Source organism: Corythoichthys intestinalis, chromosome 8 (genome assembly GCF_030265065.1).
Source record: "Corythoichthys intestinalis isolate RoL2023-P3 chromosome 8, ASM3026506v1, whole genome shotgun sequence".
Taxonomy (NCBI): domain Eukaryota; kingdom Metazoa; phylum Chordata; class Actinopteri; order Syngnathiformes; family Syngnathidae; genus Corythoichthys; species Corythoichthys intestinalis.
Window position 1 is genome coordinate 27,867,760 of NC_080402.1, and position 19,406 is coordinate 27,887,165.

At 39.0% G+C, this 19,406-nt stretch overlaps 1 protein-coding gene across 3 annotated transcripts in view; it reads right to left on the minus strand.

Annotated features, from left to right (window-relative positions):
* LOC130920180 (RNA binding protein fox-1 homolog 2-like) overlaps nucleotides 1–19,047 on the minus strand; it is a 61,631-nt gene extending 42,584 nt beyond the window's left edge. For 2 of the 3 annotated variants that reach the window (XR_009064120.1, XR_009064121.1), the window contains exons 1-2: nucleotides 17,889–19,047; nucleotides 7,265–7,315 (exon numbers count right to left, since the gene is read on the minus strand). Coding sequence is in view for 1 of the 3 variants with exons in the window: in XM_057843161.1 (XP_057699144.1) it covers nucleotides 7,265–7,315; nucleotides 17,889–18,140 (303 nt within the window). In the remaining 2 variants the exon portion in view is untranslated. The remainder of the gene's footprint in view (nucleotides 1–7,264; nucleotides 7,316–17,888) is intronic. The other variant, XM_057843161.1, reaches the window with a different exon arrangement.
* Nucleotides 19,048–19,406: the final 359 nt, after the last annotated feature.

Genomic DNA, 19,406 nt, shown 5'->3' on the forward strand with positions numbered 1-19,406 from the left:
ATTACAGGAATATAGAACTAGATGCGAAATGACACTCAGCGGCACTAGCAAATTTATAGAGTAGATGTGAAATGATACACTTGCCGGCATTAGGAAACAGCCTGCCTTCTTAAAGCAGTAGACTTCTCAGGTAGGCTCTGTTGTAGAGAATCGTCCTAGCGAACCTAAGTAACTTCATATCTAAAATACTCCTAAATTGGCAAAATCTTAACGTGGGCCTTGACTCCTTAAATGATGAAAACAGTTTAAAACTTTTACATGTAGAAAGCAGACAGAAGGGAACTAATGCAATAACAGGAGCAATTTCAACAACTTTAATGGTTGATTCACAACATTAAATGACTTCCAAACATAGCAAAGGTTACCATCTAGTTATAACAATATCCACAATATCCCTGTGTTAAGTTTAGGGTAAAGAATTGGGGGTAGTGCGAATTGTCCCAAAAACCCTTTGAACTTCACATAGTGTGACCTTTCAGTCTTTTTTATTTTTTTGAATGGGAAAAAAAAACATGAAAAGTAACACCAGTTATTTGACGAGTAACCAATTACTCTTACATTCAGGTAACTGAGTTACTAACTCAATTACTTTTTAGGAGAAGTAATTTTTAACTCTAATTAATTACTTTTTGAAAGTAAGATTAGCAACACCGGTTAGTATTGCCCATGTGCTCGAGCGAAAGAGACTTGACATTGATGAGATGGTCAGTATTTTGAGTCTTTTCCCAAGTGAGTCTCCCTGCAACCTTTAGTTTTCGACCAACAGGAAGAACATGGCCACGAGGAGAAACATCGCGATCCAGTACCCAGAAGAAATTTTTTATGGCTTGCTGAATTGTTAATGTCTTCACTGCTAATTCTGTAGCTTTGGCTGCATGTTTTGCATCCATGTGATTAGGCCAGTGCTTCTCAATTATTTTCTGTCACGCCCCCCCAAGGAAGACGTAAATGTTTCTCGCCCCCCCAAACTCTCTGCCGCCACTGTAAATAGTATCATTTGTCTATAAAATTACTATTATAAATACGCATCTGCCTAACATTGTGTCCTTTTTTTTCTATTAAAGAAAAAAAGTAACGTAGATCAACTTATAATAAAGTATAACTTTATTAACATTGTTTTGTTTGTAACAGAGAAGACTTGACGTGCATCAATTTGCCTGAATTTTTAAAAAAAAATCACAGCCAAACTAAAAAATACACTCAAGGTACATTTTTGACCATTTGATACAGAAAAATAAAATGTCATAAAATCAGTAAATAATAACAAATTAAAATTGATTAGAAACATTCACTCATGAGGACAATGTGCCAAAAAGTTTGACCGAAAAAACAAATCTGAAAAAAAAAAAAAAAAAAGTGTCCTTGGACAGGACAGTTTTTATTTTTGCTGCTCACAGTATTTACCTCCTTTGCAATGGTGTGGAGTTATTTTTGCAATGAGCATGCTAACAATGCTCACTAGCTTACTGTTATAACACTGACAAAGCAGGACGATTGTTGGCAATATTCGGCACGTTTTCACTGAAAAAATTAAGCGGCTTAACAATGAGATTGGGGTCTAATGTTTTTAAGTGGCGTCTTAATTGATTTGGCTTCTGGCTGTCTGCTATAATTATTTTTAGACACAGTAAACAGTGGTCTTTCATCATCACCCACTGTATTAAAAGTCAAACCTAAAAGGCAAACGGCACGAAAAAAGCGCATTCACGGCGGCCGAGGTAGAACCGTAGGTGAGGGCGGTCGTCCTGACGATCCCAAGCCGAAAACGGCACTTCTCGGGCGGCGACGTGAGAACCGGACAAGACAGTGGGTCGCTGCGTGAGTGAGTCCGGTCGGAAAACGGCTTTCGAAAACGGCGGTGGCACACTGCTCTTCATATCTGTTGTCTGTGTGTGCTCAGTGCTCTTCCTAAATTCAAAAATACTGCGCGCACTCTGAAAATGAGAGCGCCACTGCCACCTACTGAGTGGATGTGCAAGTACACTTTATTCCAGTACGGCAAAAAAAAAACATGTTCCCCGAGGTCACATGCGCCCCCCCCCCCGGCATCGCTCTGCGCCCCCCCCAGGGGGGCGCGCCCCACTATTTGAGAAGTACTGGATTAGGCAAAGGGGCCGTTTACATGGTGACTCTCCGAGAAGACGAACAATTTCATGTTAGCATCTATATGGTTCCGTCTCCATTTGGCCAATGTCGCAATTCTGCATCAAAACGATGTAGTATTCATGCCAGACCTTAGGGGGCAGTGAAGATTTACAAGGCGACAGCGAATGATGCACTTTGACCCCAAGAACTTCCTAAGCCCGGAAGACAACATGCCCGCCCACTCCAAGCAATGGCATTTTTTTTTTTTTTTTGGTCCAAAAGACACAAAAATGGAAACATTCAACATATTTCAATTAAAAACATTCTAAAAACAGTAAATTAAAGCCGACGTTCCGCCATATTAGCTGTTTTTAATGTTTAGTAGCACAAGTGCGCACGCCCAATGTGATGTGTATGAGTGCTGACATTATCAGCGCAGGTCCCGCGCCGCTGGAGCTTTTAATATGCATGCGGAGCAAGCCACCCTCAAGCCCCCGCAATCGAATTCTTCCACTTTGGAGGCAGGATTCCAAGGTTTACGTCTTTGCCTTTTGTCTTCGCCAACACCATAGGAACGCGAGGCCACTCCGCAACACAGTCATTGTGTCTTGGTGTTGCAGAGTCGCCATGTAAACTGCCCCTAAATTTGAACTTCTTTAGTAGAAAGCAAACACCTAATAAAGGAAGCATACCTCACTACCTTTAAAATGGTGCCACTGGGGTGTTTTTGAAACGAAAATGTATCATTCTCACATGCTCTTCCAATTTTACGTCTTTTCACCACTCTTTACCTTGCACTCCCAACGAGAGCCAATTAGTTTGCACCAATCAATGTCTGCTTCAGGGTGTGACTGACCTTTGTTTACCACCCACAATAACTCAAGCACAAGAAGTCTACAGAGATTCCCTAAAAAGGAAACTTGTTAACAGAAAAAGTTAAGAGATTAGAAATTTAATTAACACAACATTTAACACTTTCATAGCCCTATATTTATTTGAAGGAACATATTTTGTAATATTTATTGCAAATGTAAGAGAATTTTTTACTATTACTCTGAGCACACTGACGAGGCTCTGGTCTGACTTCAATCATGTCAGTATATGCCTGAGTAAAGCAGATGCTGCTGTCTAAATGTTATACTTAAAAGTTTTGATGAAATGTACTGTATACATTATTATTTATATCAGTGTTTAATCGTCATCAGGTGGGTCATATATTTTTGCTTGTGGGTCTAATATAGCTGCTTATCACTGGTGTACCGTGTGTAACAATATCGGTCTCTGTGTTGGATGACGAAGCTCCGGAAACACTCACTAACGACTGAAGGGGAGCAGGAGTAAAAATGACCACATTAAGACTAAAATAAGCAGTTTGGATAAACAGAAAGGCAATAATTTATGAAGGCTTTGTTTTGTGCTGTATACTTTGTAGTTTGCAGTGGTGACTTATTGTAAGGCATCTTAAGACACTCACATCATTCACAAATGTGTTAGATATTAAAAACTATCAATCTAAAGTGACAAGTTACCCAACTGTCATTTACAGTTTACAGTATAAATGCTCTGCCAAGCAACTGTGCCAACTAAGACTAAATCAAAGCTGCATCTTTTTCATAATTTCTAGGATCTGACACAGACTATTACATCTTTCTGATGGTCTGTTTAAATTGATACTTGAAAAGAGTGGGTCATATTTTAAAATAAATTTAAATCGGACCAAAGAATTACCTAGTGATGCCTCAAATATATTCTGTAATTTAAATGAATTGAGCTCACATGTACAGTGCTGCTCGAAAGTTTGTGAACCCCACAGCGATGGTCAGATTTTTTGTAAAAAAAAAACTAAAATAACCTTATTAAATGTTAAGTTATACCCAAATCCACAATACTAACATTCCAAATAATGGACTGAAACAAAAGAAATAGTTATATTGTCATTCTTTATTTAACAAAAGTGGTTGATTTAAGAAAAACTCAGATATCATGTGTGCAAAAGTATGTGAACCCCTTCAGTTAATAGGATATTGCGCCTCCTTTTGCAGAGATTACCTCAACCAAACGGTTTCTGTAGTGACTAATCAGCCTCTCACATCTACTTTGGGGGATTTTTGCCCATTCTTCCTTGCAGAACGCAGTCAGTTGAGAGAGGTTTGATGGGCGTCTGGCATGAACTGCTCGCTTCAGGTCCCGCCACAGCATTTCAATGGGATTTAGGTCAGGACTTTGACTGGGCCAGTCCAGAACACGAATCTTCTTCTTTTTCAGCCATTCCTTGGTTGTATTGCTGGAATGCTTTGGATCATTATCATGTTGCATGATCCACCTTCTGCCAAGCTTTAACTTCAAAACAGATGGCGTCAGGTTATGTTCTAGGATTTGACAATATTCCTCAGAATTCATGATTCCCTGGACTATGTGGAGTTGTCCAGGTCCTGAGGATGAAAAGCAAGCCCAGATCTTGACATTCCCACCTCCATGCTTCACTGTTGGGAGAAGGTTCTTTTGGTGGTATGCAGTGTTGACTTTTCGCCAGACATGGCGGTTTTGGTTGTGACCAAACAGTTCAATTTTGCACCTACATCAGTTGATGAAAACTCTTTTTAATATAGTCTCGACAACACAACTGTTAAAAAAACAAAAAAAAAACTACTGAATTGAGTGATTAGGAAATCAGGTTGAAATAATAGAAAATTCCAAAATGTTGAGGGGGTTCACAAACTTTTGAGCAGCACTGTATGTGAAGATTTGATCATTTTAAACATTGCTTAAATAAAGCCAGTAACAGCTCATGTATGTAATGAATGAGTTAAAAGTGCTGTTCGTTTCACCAAGCAGCCAGCCTGCCAGAGTACGTCTTTCTTCACACCTCAAGCTTCTGCCTCTCCCCAGGCTCTTTCTTCAATAGCCTTTGATCACATCACCTTCATGCTGCTGTTGACAGTTTAGCACCTCTGCAATGTGGGAACATATTCTGCACGCTATCCATCTCTTCCCTCATAGCTTTTTGCCCCAAGAAAGGCTAGTTGACACTTCAGTGTCCCTAAAGTAAATAAGTCTGCCTGGCAGTAGCAAAGTAAAGGAAAGCCCAAGATGGTGTGTTTTGCAGTCCAGCAAAAGGGTAACGTTCAGTCCTGTGTTTTGTTTTGTTTTTCTTTGCAGACAGTCAACATCTCCTCGTTTATCTGGGTAAACATTTTACATGTGTTCACTTATGCAAAAGGGCGAATTTGCAAGTAAGTGACGTGATGTTCAGCAATTCCTGCTTCTTTTATTTACAATGAAACCATAGTAAATAAAACAAGCTTTGTATTAGATTTCCCCTCAGTCATAAACTACACACCATATACAGTACATCATAATAATAATATCAACTCCGCATGTTTGCAAACTTTTGGCATTACTTTTGAGAAAACTTTTACTTCATTTCAGAGATTGAGAAAATCGCATGCCAAAAATTATTATGGTACACAAAGCTGCTGTGTATTTCTTCCCCTTCATGTGGCTTACCAGTGCCACTTCTCCCATCCAGTTTGCGTCAAATGACCAGGCGGAAAGTCTGCATCTTGCTGGCCGTAAAAAAGACTTTTAGTGGAGTCTAAAGTTCTTCAAAAAAATAAAAATAAATTCTCCTCGTTTTTTAAACTTGTTACTAGTGTTTTGTCCGCAAATTTCAGAATCCACGCTGAGCAAAGAGTTGGGTTTTTTAATTAAGATAAACAATGTGCTCTTTGCCTGCATTGTACTACATTACATGACTTACTTTCTACACCAGTTGAGAAGGTTGGAGGGGGTTGTTTTCAACCAGTCACACATCATTCGATAAAATGCGACGCCAAAGTCAGCTGAGTAAAGAATGCTTCCGTTTTGGTTCTAAATGTAGATGACTCCGCTGCTGCTCAGTGCTGGGGTGGATCTATTGTAGTCAGATATAAGTAGGGCCACATTCCTAACCTTAACCCTAGCTTAATAAACTTTTTAAAATACATTCTATGAACAAAAACATCTATATTATAACGTTTCACAGCTTTATTTACTCTGACAGATTTGTTTAGCTATTAATATCCAAGATTAAAACCGTCTGGACTTATTTCAAGAGTAGCTCTGTGGTTTACGTTTGCTGCTTTGGTTATGACATACTTGCTCTGTATGGAAGACTTAACATACATGTTCTCAAAAATCCCAGAGCATCAACCATTTTCTTTCTTTCTTATTTTTCTTTAAATATCTTTAATTTAAAACCGTTTTAGTTTAAAACCGTGTCGTGAATGTTGGATCATTTGATTTTGATCATCTGTTTAAGTGGTGTTTTTACTTTTAAGTTACAGTACATTGAGTTGTTACTCTATGCTATGTGCTATGCCAGTGTCTTCGCTTATTTATTCATGATTTTTTCATAATTTATCACACGTACCTATGTAGTGCACAGCAGGCAACTCTTTCACCTTCATGATTATTCTCATTCGAACATCATCATTAGTGGGGAAAAGGTTCAAAGCAGTATCATCTCATCACTATGCAGCAAAAATGAAAAGTGGCTAATTGGCTGCCAGCCATCTGAAAAATCTCAGCAGTCCCACTGAGAAATCAAACAAACAAGGTTTCGAGCAAAGGCTTAAGATGAGGATGAAGTGCTGCCAGAGGTTGGTGAGGATGGCAGAGGGAGGGAGGAGGGGATTATGGCTAGAGCATCAGCGGATGAGTGGATGATCGAAGGATTAACCATATCAACTGAGCAGTCTAATAACACACTCAGCAGGCTAATAGGAACACCAGAAAACAGACTGCTGCTTTACAAGTATAAATACAGCCACGATTTTTCCCCAGTAACATGTACAGTGCATACACTGTATGTACCGTATAGTTCTTTTCAGTGTACCCAAAGATGCTTTAAAAGATAAAAATAAAAAAAGGAGAAATGCATTAACTACTGTATTTGTAGAAAGTTAAAGGCTACAAATAAAGGACAGTTGCAGCAATAGGGATTGTATTAGTGTTGGAAATGTGGAGTAAAAGATACATTATGAAATACAGATCTTCACTTCCCTTAATGACATATTACAGTACCGTGCATCACAACTCATGTTTTGAATTTCATTTAAGTTGTACTAATGCTTCATAAGAATGTTTTTATTCAAGTCTGTTTTTCCCCCAACAACATTTAATATAAATATTTCCTTACCTGACTATGAGATGGGTAGCCATGGTAACCGAGGGTCAGTGGATCATTATTCTGCAAGAAACAAAATCAGACATTTCAAAATATATTAGCAATGCAAAAAATAAACACCATTCACTTCTGACCTTTAATGCTTGCTTCTCCCTGTTTGTAATTATTTGTAGTCAGCAGTACCTTGACTTACAAGTGCCCAAACATATCAGTTTCTTATTAGGTCAGGTTATTATTTTGTTTCTTCTTCTTCTTTGAGCCTCAATAAAAGTGGACAGTACAACATACAATATCAAATAGGACAAGCAAAAAGCTACAATACATGTTCTTGGTTTAAACAGACTACCAATTATGGGCTTTATATAAAAATCGGACAACTGTTTTAATGTACAGGATCCAAAATGACACTCCTTGCCATTTAAACAAATGTCAACGAGTCAAACAGTTTTAAGGATTTTCAGTTCATTGTTGTGCTCAACATAATGGTACTTTTATTCACTGGCATCTCTTTCCAAATAGCAGCATCTTTTGTCTGCTTACAAAGAAAGACTCTTTGGAAGCATGTGAGACCAAGTACACAGAAAAGGAATGATGGGCAGATTCAAGAGGACCTTTTTAAACACAAGTAGGTTGTGAAGTGAACCGTGATCAAGCCTCTGTTCTCCCTTTACATTTAGATAGAAACATGCATCGATTTGACTTTGCACCACAACAATTACCGGTACTGATTCTACTATTAGGTCAGATTCTTTATTTTCAGATTGATTTCAGATCCATTTTCTGCCAATCTTGATGGTTTGATGTTATTGGTAGACTGTAAGGTAATGTGGCTTGAGCAAGGCAAAATGTATTGAATTAATGGGTGATGGGGGAGAAGATCCAGTAGACTAGCCATCTTGGAGGAAGCATTGGATCCCTCATAATCTTGAGGTTGCCATTGTAATTACTGACATTCAAGTCTAAAAACATGCTTGTTTGGAGCGGAATACTGAGCAATGTTTCTATCGATTCTCAAAACATTAGGAAGTAATTTTGTTCAGCCTTCATTACATTACTCTGGCTTTTATGCTAATGGGCAGCGTTAGAAAAGCATTATAATGACATATTGGAGGGAATAACCGATTTTCCTCGTCCCGCTGGATTATAAAATAACGCTCCTCTCGCCTGTATCCTCCTCTGTCATCTTTCTTCCTGGAACTAATGTCCTTTGCCTGTTATGCTCCAGGGGAAACACTTTGCTCTGTGAGCATCACAGCTTGAATTGCACTGATTAGTACTGTAGCCATCTCACACTGAACCCCCAGGGGGCCATTTCACTAAAACTGAGCATACTGTAACTTTCCCAATGCGGGAGCTTTTGCTGGTGGAACAGGAAGTGGTCTGCCACCCCCCCAAAAAAAGACAATCTTCGAGCCAAAAATGCACTTAGTGAACTGGCTATGGGAGGTAGAAGCTCTAAATAATAAATTACCTTTTAGAAGCTTGAATAACATGAATAAAGCATTAACATTCTGTATTTTTGCAGCAAAATAACACTAAAGATTACAAACAATGAAAGGACTAATACAGATTTGCGTTAGTAAAATTTGTCAAAATGTCTAACATCTGGAATTGCGATGAGATAAACTGGAAATACAAGAGGAAACGGAGCAAAAAAGACAATGACTCATACATGAGTGGAGTCATGTGGTTGATTTCCAGGAGGAAAGAGGAGGGGGGCTGCATGGAGAGTATAGCAGCGTCAGTCCCAATAGCAGTATGATTGTCTACCTTCTGTGAAATGTCAAGCAATACGAAGATTATTCTATTTTCCTCTAAAACAAAATTGAGTGTCATTAGGTGGAAGGGTAAGGAAAACAGAGCATCATTTGATATTAAACCACAAATGCTATTCTGCCTTATGAATGAGTTATCGGTATACTGTAGCTTGCCAATGATATTTAGTGAGAAGAATGGATTTAACGGCAGAAATACATCCTTTTCTATCACTAAACAGCACAGTGCCCGAAAAGATTCTACTTGGTGAAACTTTAGTGGTTGCTGAGGAAATATGTCTGCGTAGCATATAATGTGGTTGTAAAACTCGTATCTATTCCACTTGTTTCATGGGAATGTTATTCTTTAAATAACTACATTTGACTGCTGTAAAAGTTAACCTGCATGACGCCACACACACAAGTGAGCAAGATTGAGAAAGAGGGAGTGAGAAAGAGGTTTTTATCTTAAGATAAACTATTAAATAAATTATTAATATTATAATCAAAGCTCCCCCAAAAACAAGAAACCATTAGATTAATTACATCCTCCGATTTTCTGCAAAGTAATCAAAATAGATTGAACTCTAGAGGAGCTACAGCATCCATGGTTCATTCTTTAGAGCATGCGCCTCGTTTAAAAGGTGTGAGTTCTAGTGCTTAAAAATCAAGTGACAAGTTGAGTGATGCTAGTCAGTTGCTATTTACCAGGGATATCCTGATCCGATCACGCCATTTTCCAGAAGATCGGAATCAGGTGAAAAGCAACGTGTTTTTAATTAAAATAAAAACACACACACAAAAAAAAAACTATCCATCCATCCATTTTCTCCCGCTTATCCTGATAAGCAGAGCAGTAAAACTGGCCAGCATAGTTGTTACTTAAAGTTAACGATGATTGACTGGTTTGTAGCTTTGATCTTGCCAGAGAAGCTTGGTAGCTCTACGATCAAAGGCCAAAATGTGTCAATCATCATGTAGGTTGTTAAACACAAGCGGTAATGTGCTATGGCAACTCATTGTGTAAGTGAGAGGCTGTTCTCAGCAGAGTGAGCGTCAAAGTGTGAGTGGATTTGAGTGGACTCACTCAATGAAAAATTTAATAAAGACAAGCATTTTTTACGTTATTCTAATTAAAAACTCACATTATAAAGGCGGCATGGTGGGACAGTAACATATTTGGAGCGTTTTTTTTTTGTTTTTTTTTTTGGAACCAAAAAAAACTACTTTTCGGTATTGGATCAGGACTCTGTATCAGAATATTCTCATAAAAAGGTGACTTGGACTCGGGTGCAAAAATACTGCATGCGATTGGGACATCCCTACTATTTTCTGTCAACAAACTAAAGCTACCACTGTCATTTATGGATAATGTCTCCACAGTCACCCATCTTCCAAGTAATAGGACAGTAGCACGTTTTTTTTTTTGTCTTTTAACAGCTTTTCAACGATATTTTAGTTTTCCAAGGGAGAAATCCTCTTCATTTCACCTCACTTTTTTATTCTAAAATATGTATTTGTATATGAAAAACAAAAATTCTGCATTACGTGCACACATGGCATCTGTTTTGCCTTTGCTTCTTTTATTTCTGTGTGTTAAACACTGTACTTCATTTTCTGTGTGAATCATGTGTTATGTAATTACATTTTTTATTTAAATATGCCAACACATTACTAAAGAAGAAACATGCAAACCTCTAATTAGAGAAACTCGACAACATTCACAAAATGATCCTGCGATACTATTTAAATCAAATAAATACAATTTGGATATCATCATTTGTGCATAAATGGGAAAGTATTTGTGGCTTGTGCCATTGTTTTTTATTTCAACCAAGAATTTCCCTTTTAGTGCATCGCTAATATGACTTTACTTAACTTGTATATTACCCTATTTACAGTAAATGCCAACCCAAACACCACCTATTCTTTGCCGACCATTTGACGTGAAAAATATATATATATATCTTCCATTAATAGTAAGGTTATTATTTTTTTCTTGCTGAGGCTGTGGAGATGAGAATACAGAAGGGTAATCTGTGTACACTGCCCCAGTCAAGTTATTTGTGCTTACAGCTGTCAACCCGGCAAGACCTTATTAGGTTAGGGAAAAGGACGGAATGAGGGAGCGCACAAGAGAGAGACAGACAGAGAGAGAGAAGGACAGAAAGACAAAGAGAGCGAGAGAGAGTGACAGCGCAAACGGCCCAATTCCTTTGCAGAGTGACAACCAACACAGCACATTCGGCCTCATTGCAGATGAAAATTGGAAGTGACAACCTCATCTCAACATTGGCCAGTAGCGGAATCGGGATGCAGACGTGATGTGGTGGTGTTATGAATACCCTAAAGGAGATGTAAATGACGGAATTCCCTGTTTTTGAAGTGGGGATAAAATACGGCTGTCGAAATTAATCGATTAATCAAACAACTGATAGATCAAAAATTAATCGAACTACTACTATTATTGTAAAGTTAGTGCCATTGTCTAACTTTTGAAATGGTAAAATACTCGTTTCAACTCCTCAAGAGAGAATAGTTCTGTGATTTCTGTAGTCTCCATTGTAAGCTAATTATCCTTATTTATCGAGGACATTTGCAATCACCTACTCTTGCTTTGCAAAACAATGGTCACCTCTCCCCCCCATTTTCTAGAGTTGCACCAAAAAAAACGATATAACTGGATATTCGATCTTCATGACAAGAGATACCAACGTATCGATAGCAAGCTCTTCATTCAACATGAAATCCTTCAAGTAATCTCCAAATACATTGATTGTTGAGACATTTACTAGCTATTGTGAGGCATCTCCATTCTGAGGCTTCACATTGTTTCCTTTTGTCAAAACACCGTGAGCATTCGCATAACAGGTACTGTATAAACAAATAGCAAGGAGGACGTAGCAGCATGCCTGCAGTTCAGGCCAACAACAAAATCGAATGCAAGAAGGCAGACTGTAATGAATCCGTTTTCTTTATCAAACAGTATTTCCATCAAAAGCCTTCAAAGCAAATTCTCATCACTAGCTGAGATCCACCACCTTTTGTAAATAAAATGGTAAATATCGTCCCTCGAGAAGAAAAAAAAAAAGCTTTCCGAAGTGTATAAATTACTCATGTAAAAACTACTTGTTTACCAATCGAAAAATGGAGTAACGAACTTTCAGTAATGTTGGATGATAATTACCACCTGTCTCTCTCCCTTTCTGCCCCCCCCCCGCCCCTTTCTGCTCACTGCTTTCTCCAAATAAACGGGAAAAAATCAAAACAAACAACAACAACAACAAAATCAGTGTTTCTTATATACAATCCCAATTTGAAAGCAGACAATTTAGTTTGAGTTTGTGTTGAAAGGAGACTAAGCTGCTATAAGAAGTGGTTATTTTTGTGGTTTCTTTATAAAAATAAATGAGAAATCTTTACGAGGGTTGTCCCTGTTTTTTTTGTTGTAATTTTTTAGTAATCTTGCAATTAAATTTTTGTTTACGATTATTAATTCACAAAAACATTTTGGAACACTTAAATTCTTTGTTAAAGTACAAATAAACACATGAATAACAATAATAAATCACAAATAAACAATGAGGTCAAATGCGGATGGCATTAACTCGTGCAAAAGAATGGAATGTAAACAGATTCAGAACACTGACTTCACTTTTCCAACAGGATTCAAAACAATTCTTACTTACTCTATTTGTGGGACAGTATGTACTTGACTGATAAATAATCATATCAAATATCGATTTTCGCAAGAAAAAAAATACAGTATCCAGTGATCAAATTTGGGCCATACACACAAGCACTAATTCAGTTTAATCATTAAATAATACCAAATAAAAAACAATATGTGTTTAATGAAACGGTAATTGAGTGCCGATTCTATAATAATTTTTAACGTAAAAAAAATCTTTATCTGAGCATTTCTGATTAATCGATAGAATGATCGGTAGAATAATCAACTCTAAAAATATTCGACAGTGACAGTCTTAAGCCCCTTTCACACACATATCCCGGTAAATTCCCATGTAAGGTGACGCATGATTTACTCGCATCATTGTTTTCACGCATGGAGAAATAATCTGGGAATGATACGGGTTGGACACTTTCACAGATATCCCGTGTTGCCCACTCAGCGTTCTCTGTGCTGGGAGGGCTGCTGGTGCGAATTTATAACCCGGACATTATGTCATTTTTGGTCGGAATTGGCTGTGACATTCTATTGGTCAGATCGTGTTTTGTTACTGAGCCACTTGTGGGAGCGTTCCCGACATAATGCCTGCGCCAATTCAAGCTCATCAAGACCGTATTTAAGCCCAGGCGAATCAAGAGAAGAGTGCCGAAATATTAACTTGCGGGGGGCCGTTCGACACATTGTACTCTCAAATGTCATGCATTTGCTAGCTTGTTCGTCCGCCGCCCTTGTTTTGAAATCCCCTACGTTGTGCTAGTATTTGAGTGTATTTGTTTTGTTGTCTTACAGGCTTTCTGCCTACCGCTTAGGTTAGTATTATTGATCCCCGTCGACCTACTGTCACGGATCCATTGTGTTATTTCCCCTTTTCCGCGATCGCGTGTATTTTTGTTTGTATTTAATAAATCCTTGAATGCATCCCTCTGCTGTTTTCTGCTTTGAGGTACAACCTTGTTTCTGCAGTTGCAGACCCTAACATCGGCAACAAAATAAACCACAGATTTCCAAAGATGGACGATGGACTCTCTTCCTCGGCTCTACGATCCAGTAGCAATTTAATTCTGTTATGTTTTCAGTTTAATTTAGCTACAGTATTTCCAGCTTGCTATGTTGATAAATGCCATGTTTGTTTACCACTTTTTGTCTTACTGCGAGGAAAGAGTCCATGACTATCGCCCCGCTAGGCATGTGCCGGTATGAGATTTTGACGGTACGATAACCGTGAGCAAAAATACCGCGGTTTTACGGTATCACGGTACTGCAATTATAGCTCCAAAATGTGTTATTTTGAGAGGTATGGGTTGGAAAAAAAAAAAAAAAAAAAAAAAAAACTTTTTCCCGGGATTTTTTTATTTCTCAGAAAATATTTGCAAATTGGAACATGAATATATGTTAAAATAAACAAATACACAAAAAATATTTTAAATAAAATAAATAGAACTTATAGACTACCCACAGCCTCAGCTCAGGTTGCTCAAGATTGGAGCAAGAACTAAATTAATTGCTATAAAAAAGTAAAAACACTTTTAAATAAAATTGAAAAAATATTGACTGTACTGTCAAGTGAAGTTTCGCTATTTTCAGCCACTGTGTCAACTCTAGTCTACATGTCATGCCTTTGTGTTAAAAAGACGCAGAATTCATAAGTTAATAAGTTAAAAATGGATAAGTTAGTTAAAATGTGAATGTTTTTGTGTAAAGTTTTCATCTAAAAACACTGGGAGTGAGACCTCTCCTTGTCCAGCGAGCGTACATTTGTGCAAGATCATCTGTCGCAATTAGCGAGCTTTGATGTTACCCCTTTTCCTTCATTCAAGCTAGTTTCTCAGTGGCCGTGAGATTTATAACCTCGATGAAGTTGCTCTCCCAGCTAAGACTAGGCTAACATTTGTCTTTGTAAGTTTTTATTTAATTTGTATTTTGCATTTAAAAGGAAAATGTGTGTTTTGTTTTTGGCGAACTTTTTCATGGATGACTTCCTCACATTCTGTTGTGTTTGTGCTAATGAAGCTACTCACACATGTAAAATACTATTGTACAACGTTTTAAAACTGTATGTTTCAGTTACCATGATTTGAGACATCCATAAATTCAAGAAAAGTATGCCTTTTTTTTGGAGTGTTTCTTTTTAGGTGTTTGGCAGAATAGCGTCACTGACACATACACATCAACAACCGGAGAGGGAGGGGTGAGCGCTGCCGCTCCAAGATACTTCTGGCTGCATTTTTGAGACTTGTAAAATAGCGAATACCGTGCTACCGTATGACGGAAAATTTCAGTGGTTTTGAAACCGTGACGTTTTCATACCACGGTAAACCTTGAAACCGGTAACCGGCACATGCCTATGGCCCGCAATGATATTTATGTCATCAGCCTTCGTGCTCTGACCAGTGAATTTAACGCCTGCTTGGACACACACTGCTTCCCAGAAAGTCCCGGATATTATCCTAAGACGCAACTCGGTAAATGTTCGCGTCGTCTCCTTGTCAGTCGACCTGGGAAATTGCTTTCACATACAAGGTCTGCCCGTTTAAATCCCTGGAGTTAAACGGTGTTCAGGTGTATGTGAAAGGGGTTTTAGAAACAGAATTGTCTGAATTCACTTATCAGCTTTGCCAAATACTATAAAACAAGCATAAATATATTATAATCGGCATTGCATCATGTCCCCTGGAAGTCGTGTGCTCGAAAATGACTAATGACTACCAGAAAAAATCAATGAATTGGTGAATTCGCAGCCCCCTTAAAAATGCGGGTGTGCAAGTACTGTGTTGCTTCCCACCTGTGCCATCCACACAGCACAAAGACATCAACCATTTCTGACTAATGAGCTAACAAGTAGTGAAAAGAGTCCCATTCTTGCAGAGGACCACATAGATTGCTTTACACCACAGCCACATCAAATTGTGCTGGCTCCACTTCGAGGTCAAAGCTCAACCACTGATTTGATACCAGCAAAAAAATGGTTAAAAGAAAGACAGTCTCAAAGAAATGCAGGGAAAGAGGGAGATTTTCAGCCAGAATGGAGATTCATGGAAATATTTTCCACCATCTTAAATTCTGGAATGTTTTGTTCTACAGAAGTACTAATGTGCATTTTATTGCCATTTCTTCAACTTTTAAGCACTTCAATTTAATATTGTAGGAAAAATGCTTAATTCCAAACAAGTTTTTGTCTTCAATTGTTTCTAAATGTTATATATAGTATGTTTAAAGATAATTGCTCAAAACGTGCAATAACTGAGAACAATGTGCTACTAAATTGTTGAGCTATAGTGTAAAACTTTTTCACCAATCCAGCTGTCAAGATTTTTGGGGTTGTGGCCAAAACCAACCTCATATATGCACTTAGGATGAGCCAGCCCAGCTCCACTACTTAAAAACAGAGCCCCGAGGCTTCTGATGTTAGGTTTCTGGAAAGCAAAACAATATTAGCGTCAGTTTTTCTCATGAGTGTTTTGTTGGGGGGGGGGGGGGTGTTCTACTTTTGATTACGGATTACCAGAGAGAAGGAGAATCAATCTTTTTATGGTAAAGAGGAGAGTATTATAAGGTAGATTTAATGTACGGTGTACTAACCCCAGATATTTATGGGGGGTACATATCTGACAGCTCATAGAGAAAATCAGCTAATAATTAAATCCTGTGCAAAATGCTTTGGGATCGTTTTTTTTTTTTTTTTTTTTAAACCAAAGCATTTTTGAATTTGTGATGATAAAGTACCACTGCTCATTTTCCACAGCAAAAGATGAATCCGCAGGTCCTGAACTGTGAAAAAATCGATAATTTCACAAGTAAATCAGAGACAGTTGATGATTCAAACTTAAATGTTCCACTTTAATATAATGCTAATTCAAACAAGGATTTGGGGATTTGTCTGAAGTCTGCCCTCAAATAGTGCACAATTGTAAAGTATACAAACTCATTGGTAAAGGATGTCGAGTGAGAATGAGGATGTGTCTAACAGGCCTTTTAAAAAAAACCTTTATTAGGATTACATATTGAAACCTAGCATAACTTTTGATGCTCAAATCAATTATGTTTGCATACAACCGTATGAGTTTAGTGAATGTTCTGCCTTAGATAAGGATTTCAGGGATCAATGTGGTTATAAAGCCCCCTCCAGTACGAGATGTGATCCCATTAGCTTGAAACAAAGCCTCTTTACTGCCAGTGATAGGGAAAATCTGTTCAGAGAGAGGGAGTGATGCAGGGCGGCCTTCTCCTGCCCTCCCGCTACCACCACTCCCCGCTGGCTTTCATTTCCGGACTATCCAACGAGCTCACGTTCAATACATTTTAGCGGCTGACACTATTGATCTACGCTTCTCTGCTCTCCCTCACACAAACAATCTCTCATCCACACACATGTACTTTAAAGTGCATTTACTTTCCTGACAGCACTCTTTGGCGGCAGATCTGCTAGTGCAAGAACCTCAGCCATCTCGTTTTTCAAACAGGAGCAAACAGACCACTTCACTGCCATTACATCCATTTCCAATGGCAGGCAAATGGCTTGCTCAGTCCTCATGTAGCACTCCAGCAAACATAATATAACATAATAATGACCAGAGCATCCTCTAGCTCTACTGCAATCCTCTATCAAACATATTTGACCATTTCACAGTACAAATTGACATGTTGACATCAAGGGAAAATGGGTCTATGGCATTTACTCATCTGGGTGGTGAAAAGTATAGCAATCGGTTCAAGCATGTGTAGAAGGATCAAGGTTACAGTGCTGCCCCTTTCCTCTAACAAAACTAGAGGTGTTCAACTTCAGGATCACGCAAGTAAACACCAAAATCATATCATATGCACTCTAAAACGAATTTTGTCCATCTGTTTACGCCAAGCATGGAGTAAATTTTATGATTACATTTGGAAATACTGTATTAAGATTGTTTACATTCTCTTCATTGGTAGACCTCTGGTTGCAATCAGTGACATCAGAAAGCCAATTCAGAAGTAAATGTCTGCTTAACACCACGAAATTAAAGTTCATACATGTTAAACAGTGGTATATTATAAGGCTAACTGCGTGGGTCATTTTGCATTTCCCACGCAGCACGTGAAGGCGTTTCCAGTTTTCTTGTAGGGAACTTGGCCCATTTGTGACCTCTTACATTCGACACAAACACGAGATCGCTAAAAAAAACCCGATGTTTTAGATTTGGAGCGTCTTGCTTACCTGTCCAACCTCGCCAATCCCTCCGGAGCCATCCATTCGGGGACGCTTGCACTCAGCCCCAGACGAGTCGATCAACGAGGCCGCTGTCTGTCCATCGGGCTCTGGGTCTCCTCGCTTCATTCCGCGGAGAGCAGCGGGAGCGCCGCCTGCGTTGGGATGCACTCCGGCCAGGGCTTCGAGGTCTCTATCCCGCTCCATGAGTCCACGGGACACGGGCAGCATGATAGATGCAACGTCGGTCGACATTAACATTTAAAAAATGTTTCTTTTTTTTTCTCTCCCTTATTAAACTGATCAGAGGGGCCCTCTGTTGTTTTCGCACTTTGTGCTAGTCAGTAAGGGTAAAATTAAGTAGTTCAACAAACGTATTACTATCTTGAAACACTAAAGGGACTAAATAATAAACGTGTCCAAGGTAAATATTTTTAAATATAGCGCCCAATATTTGCGGTGGCGCTGCCTTCAAAAGAGGCCTATACCGTTTCTGACAATACAGTAACAAACCAAATAAAATCAGCGATCACAACAAATGGCTGCCTACCGCCAAAATGTCCATGAGGAATATGCCTCTTTTTTTCTCTTCGTTTTATAATATAGGCCTTTCGTTTTCGAGACGGAACATCCTAACGTAACCTCAAGACGAGAAAGCTCCTCAACATGTCGCCTATGTTTCCTCGCAGACTTCAACCACAAGAGCGGAGGTACACGAACGGCAAGTCGAGCCCGGTCAGGAGCGCTCTCTTGTCCCCATAATAGTCCGCAAGTGTGTCCCACACACGGAAGAAAGGCTGACGGCGGCCGCGGTTGTTTTTCCTTCGCGGTTGTGTTCTTGCCTCAGCCAAGAGTGTGCTCTTTCTCTCCCGGTATGTTCTGGCGGCGTGTGCTCGGGGGAACGGAAACCGACCTCCCCTCCCTCTTCGCGACTCTTTCCCCTCCTCCAGTCTTCCGCTTTCCCTTTGAACGCAGAGCCACGCAGCCCGCAAGTGTGCGCAATGTGCCGCAGTGCCTCCAAACACTTTTGCGAGGGGCGGAGGAGGTCGAACCTAATGGTCCAAACGGACGGGCATATTCATACTATGTTAGCCATTCACGCCCTACTTGCTTGTTCGTGTTTTTACATCCCAACTCCTGGATTTTTTCCTAATTTTCCTCTTTTTCAAAATAAAATTCCCTAGTTCTTATACAACCGAGGACCTAGGCCCAGTGTGGAGTACTGCAGCATGGAGCCTTGCCTTGTGCTCCTCTGGTATTTTTATTGCTTGGATGACACCCAGTGGTCAAAGACTACCATGAGATTATAATGGGTGTGTAGATAAAAAAAAAAAAAACCTGCAAATTTCCTTGCAAAACAACCCACGCGAACTTTGCTTGTTGTATATTTTGTCCTAGATTCCAGGATTCAGTGCTCACGATGGGATTTTATATAGGCTTCGACAGTAAACAAAATGCTAAAAATGGGACAACTTAAAAGAATCTTCACATAGTAGACATCTGCTCAGTTTAGAATATGACTCCAAG